The sequence below is a fragment of the Hyperoodon ampullatus genome, assembly GCF_949752795.1.
Source record: "Hyperoodon ampullatus genome assembly, chromosome: 18".
Classification (NCBI taxonomy): Eukaryota; Metazoa; Chordata; class Mammalia; order Artiodactyla; family Ziphiidae; genus Hyperoodon; species Hyperoodon ampullatus.
This window is the reverse complement of record NC_136931.1, coordinates 51764990-51770523: the sequence shown is the minus strand read 5'-3', so window position 1 is coordinate 51770523 and position 5534 is coordinate 51764990. Positions and strand designations below refer to the sequence as shown.

The 5534-nt window shown below is 57.1% G+C and overlaps 1 protein-coding gene across 1 annotated transcript; it reads right to left on the bottom strand.

Annotated features, from left to right (window-relative positions):
• Positions 1-208: 208 nt before the first annotated feature.
• PINLYP (phospholipase A2 inhibitor and LY6/PLAUR domain containing) lies at positions 209-4051 on the bottom strand (the record flags this gene model as incomplete). Its single annotated transcript, XM_079724096.1, has 5 exons — positions 209-354; positions 465-692; positions 929-1081; positions 2748-2864; positions 3982-4051. 5 exons carry the CDS (start codon positions 4049-4051, stop codon positions 209-211), a joined length of 714 nt encoding a protein of 237 aa, XP_079580222.1.
• Between the last annotated feature and the right edge of the window lie 1483 nt (positions 4052-5534).

Sequence of the window (5534 nt, the reverse complement as noted above, 5' to 3'; positions counted from 1 at the left end):
CCTTAACAAAAGGTAGGGTCTTCCCTCTCTTCCTTTCAAAGAGGGGGTTCCCAAAGGTTGAGACACCTGCTTTTTGCATCCCACCTCCCTGAAATGCATCACATCACAAGGACTCAGGCTTGTTCTGTTAAGTTGTTTAATCTTTTGGCACATGGGAAGCTGTAGCTGAGAACAAATCAAGACCGAACGTGGCACATGCCTCAGTTCTTCACTTAGCCTTGCCAGAAGGCTGGGGGCCTGGAAGACAGTTGGCCTGGGTGATGGTGTAGATACGAGAGGCTGAGGGCACCAGGGTCCCGGGCTTGGTGTGGCAGGCATTCTCTGTAGCGCAGCCCCGAGTAGCAAATATGACACCTGTTGGAGGGGGAGGGATTTCAGACTGGAGTCAGGACTTCCAACCCCTCCCTCCTCATGACCCTGGGGTCATGCCCCTGCCACCTCCTCACCCAGTTCTCTGGACCCACTCTCTCCCCTAGAATCTGGAAGTATGAGTCTCCAGTTCTGGGAGCCTCCCTGTCCCCTCCTCCAGAAATCTAGGTGCCCCTCACCAGTCTGCACTTTGCCCGCGCAGGTGATACAGCGGCTTTCCTGGCCAACACAGAGTACTTCCTTAGTTGAAGAGCATGTTTCCTTGAAGTGGGTGATGCAGGCAGGGCACTGGAGGCCATTCTCCGTACGATTGTTCTCGGGAGCTGGGGAGGAGGGTGGAGTGTAAGGTGTAAGGGACGTTAAACCCTTTCCCAACCTCACAACAACGCTGGGGACACCGGTTGCTAATGGACACTGCATTTTACAGGCGAGGAACTGAGGCTCAGAGCAAGGAAGATGCTTGCCAAAGGTTACAGCGCGGGTCAGTGGCGGGTGCTCACAGCAGGCTCTCAGGCGGGGCAGGAAGGGACTCCAGATGTGGAGCTGAGCTGGCACTTACTGGGCAGGGGATCGTGGTTGCAGACGTCGCTCTGGCAGCAGCGTGTGTTGGACACCATGTAGTTCTCAGGGTCCATGGTGATGGAGACGAATCCTGAGCTGCAGGCGCTGGATTTCATGCACCCCTTATAGGTGTTCACCGACTGGTGGCCCTCTGCAGGATGGCGAGGGAGGGGAGGGCTCAGGGGCCCTGGCCTGGACCCTGGCTTCCAGGTCTCTCCCAACCTTACAGCTGCCCCAGCCCGCTGCTGTCTAGGGAGGTCTCTTCGAGCCCCCCAGAGTCATACCCCCTTATCTGCCTGGGGCATGGTCTGGACTGTTTATTAGGTCCGCTCCACCCCACCCCCTCCAGGCTTTGGTGGTCTCTTGCAGTTCCCATCAGCAAGCCCTGGTGCCTGCCTGAGTGGTCCCTTCCACCCCACCCCACCCCACTGCCATCCTCTAAGGGTCACACCTGTAGTGGTCTTTTTCAGGCCGCCTATGGCTATCTCCATGGCGGTGTGAAATGGTCTCTTCCAGCCTTTCGCCCTCCCCTGACCCTTGGAATCCCTTCCACCAAATGCTGGAATGCCACCCTCGCCCCCCGCCCCCCGCAACCCTGTAACACCCATATCCTTCTCTGTCTACTGTGGTCTCTTCCAGATTTCCCCAGGGTCACTCCCCAGACCTCCCACCGATGGTCTCTTGCTGCCCTCCTTGGCTACTCTCAGGTCTTGCCTTAAGTGGTCTCCGTCCAGCCTCCACGGCCTTCCCCCTCCCCCTCCCCACGGTACGGTGGTCTCTTCCAACCCTAGGGTTTCCCCTCTAGGGTTTCCCCTCTTTACCCCACAGAAAGGTGTTTTTTCCCCCAACTTCCTCCTGCGGTCCCAGGGTCCCATCTCCCTCCCATATACTCCTGGGTGGCCTCTTCAAGGCTTTCAGGTCCTTCCCCCACCTGCCCACTCTTGCTAGGTGAGTAGGGCAGCGTGCAATCTTCTATCCCACTTACCTTACACACCCCCTCCGGTCGGAATGGTTCCTTCCTACACTCAACGTTGGCCTTACCTCCCGTCACATCCTTCCTCCTCCAGTCTCACGCCGTGCCCCACCACCTTCCTTTAACTAAGGGTTTCTGGGTCTCTTTCAGCTTTGAACGAACCCCCCACCCCCTGTGGTTTCTTCCTTTGCCGCCCTTCTCCCCCGCCCTCCCTCAGGCCTGGGATAGTCCCTTCCATTTCAGTCTTGCCTCTCCTCTCCCATTTTACTCATATGTCTCCCCATTGCCGCAGCTCCACTTCTTCTCTGTGATAATTTGCTCCATACTTCAGGGTTATCTTCCCTCTCCTGTCTGTTCTTTTATATCTCTCCCTCTACCCCAATATCATCTCTCCTCTTCTTGTCAGGAATGGTCCCTTCCAACCCGCATCCCTAGGGGATCCCTCCCACCCCAAATGGTCAATCTGGTCACATTCCTTCCAACCCACCCCAGCCCCTTCCTTCTCCTCTACACGTCCCCCTCCACCTCTTGCGTATTAGATTTTCCCCCCTCTCGCGATTTCTCTCTTCCCCCTTGTCCTTTCCTTTCCTAATCCCCTCCTGCCTAAGAAAGTCTCTATATCTGCCCCCACCCCCACCCCCACCCATCAACTCTTTGGAGTCTAATTTTCAGAAATCCCTGACAACAGTGGTTTCTGTCGTTCCATCGGATTCTCTTCCCTCCATCCACCTCGAGATTGCCTTTCCCTCTTTCCTGCCTGTTCACCACTGGAAGGTTCCTCCCCTGCTACCCCCGAAAGCACAGCCCCCTCCCCGGGATCTGACACCACGCCCTGCCCTCTTACTCCTGTTGGTGTGAGCCACGATGACCACGCAGGAGTCCTGGTCGGGGTCACAAGTTTGCACATTTCCACTGCACGTGGGTCCGGAGCCTGTACACACCTCACAGCTTAGTGGGTACCCTGCAGAGTAGAGAGCAGGGCTCTAGTCAAGGGTGGTGTGGTCTGCGGACCAAGACTTCGGATGGAGTCCAGAGGGGGATGGGGGGGCGGTCTGAGGGTGGAGGGAAAGGTATCTCCCTGATTGTTCTTGGGCGGGGCATTGGCGGCTGTCCAGGGAACTGTCCGAAGCTCCGGCAGAGATGCAGTGGTGCTCCAGCAAAGCTGCTTTCAGGGGTGGTAAGCGACTCCACGAGGCAGCAAGTTTACCTAATTACAAGGCTGGGGACTTTGGACGCTAGGGTCCTCTGAGAAAGTTTGGGGACAGGGAGGGGTCCTGGTGAAGGTTTCCATGGACTTTTGTGAAGCTTTAGGTCGAGCTGGTTCTCGGAAGTGAGATCCTCCTCCTTGTAGGTACCACGCGTAGGCCTTGCAGATGGTAGGAGCCCAGGCAGGGGTACCTGAGGCTGGGATCTGCATCCCAGGTCAAGAAGGGAGAGCGAGGACCAGGAGGGCAAGCGCATGGCCCCCTTGGTACTGAGAGAGGAGGCAACTGGGGGCCCAGACACTGGGCAACTGCGTCCTGGGGAAGGTGGGGCTTGCCTGAATTCCTGCATCTAGGGGAGGACACCAGGGGTCTGAACTCCCTAGATTTCTGGGAGAAAGAAAATCTCTCCCCCGCCCCATCATTTTTTTTAAAAAAAGATTTCCCTTTCTAATCATGCTCTCATCTGATTTTCTAGAATTCAGACGTCTTTTTTTGGCCGAGCTGCATGGCATGCGGAATCTTAGTTCCCCAACCAGGAGTCGAACCCACGCCCCCTGCAGTGGAAGCGCAGAGTCTTAACAACTGGACCGCCAGGAAAGTCCCCAGATGGCTTATTTTTAGACCTTGCCTGGGGGACAGGGGATTCAGAGCCCATCAAATCCCCTTCTTTCTCAGGGATTCACACACACAAGTTTCTGAGCTATTCTTCCCTTGGGGCCCCAGTCTTTCTCTCCTTTACCCTCTGCCTTTGCCATGAATCTGAATTCCCAGGACACCTCCTCTTTCCCCTTCCCCCCTGGAGGACCTTGCTGAATGCCCCTCTCATAGTCCTCTTTCCGAGGGTCCCAGGATTCCAGGCCCCTAGTCACTTACCAAGACCCAGCAGGGTGCAGAGCAGCACGGAGGCCAGCAGGAAGGTCTGGGGTTTCGTAGAAAGGCTCATGATGGATGAGTGAGTGAACCTGCAGTCCCAGGTCCCCAGCTCTTCTTATAGGAAGCTGAGGAGGGGTGGGTCTGGACCCACCCTACCCCTAGGGTGAGAAAGAAGTGATGTAAGATCTGGGGGCAGGTCTCTGTAGCTCCTGGGTGGGGAGGCAGAACCAGAATCCGAATGCGACATGGGCATCTTGTGCCCAGCCCCCTCTTCCACGGGGACCCCAGGAGTCTGGACTTCCAGCCCTCTCTTCCATCAGGACCCAGAAGGTCACTTCCCTATTTTCTCACATTCCCACCACCCCACCCCCCTTTTTTTTTTCTGACCTGAGGCCCAAGATCAGAATCTCAGAATCGGGTCATTTGATTCCCTGCAGGGTAGAGCCACTGCTAGGACTGAGATACCCTTCTTTCTCTTCCCAAGGAGGTGCCCAGCGTGGGTGGGGCCCTACCTGGGAGTGTCCAGCATGTCCAGGCTTGTTCTGTAGGGGCACGCTTGGCCCATACTCACTTTTCCGTGTTTGGGCTGTCTCCAGCTCCGACCCCACCCCAAGATGCCCTTCTGGGTCTCTCAGGGACTGAACAGAGGGGTGCTTGTCACCGGGCAGGGGTGGGCGTGGCACGAGACAGATGCCCATAGGTCACATTGGAAAACTGAGGCATGGTTAGAAGCACTCAAGGCTGGATGTGTGTTTGGGCACATGCATTGTGTTTTTTGTTTTGTTTTGTTTTGTTTTTTTGCGGTACACGGGCCTCTCACTGTTGTGGCCTCTCCCGTTGCGGAGCACAGGCTCCGGACGCGCAGGCTCAGCGGCCATGGCTCACGGGCCCAGCCGCTCTGCGGAATGTGGGATCTTCCCGGACCGGGGCACGAACCCGTGTCCCCTGCATCGGCAGGCAGACTCTCAACCACTGCGCCACCAGGGAAGCCCGCATTGTGTTTTATTTAGGTTCTTTACACACTCTCTCTGCCTCAGGCATGAGCTTGAGAGATCAGAGATTGTGTGTGTGCGTGTGTGTTGGTGGCGGGCATGGGGAGGGTAGCCAGCAACCGGTGGAGGGGATCCTGTTGCGGTAGGCTCCAGGCTCCCTGCAAAAATCCACTTAGATTTGCTGGCCTCTTGCTTTCGAGGCTTCAGCTGGGGTGGTGAGGATGGCGAATTTCTTCTGGGGACCAGTCCTGGAGCCCACGCCGGTTGCTAGGCGCCCAAAAGACCTAGTGTGAAAGTCACCGGGAGAAGGGCCTAGAGAGCGGTTTGGCCAGAGGGAGGCGGGAAGAGCTCGTTACTAGGCAACTCAGCGCCTCTCGCCTCTCTCGGGAGAGACGCACTGGGCTTGCGCAGTGTTGACGCGACCTCCGGCGCGCCGCTGTTTGAAAGGCCCGAGCCTCGTGCGCTTGCGCAGTTAAGCCCGCGCAGGGCGCCCCAGCTGTCTGCACCCTAAACTCAGACCCTCCAGCATCTTCTTGGTCAGGCGAAGCCCACGACGTTGAC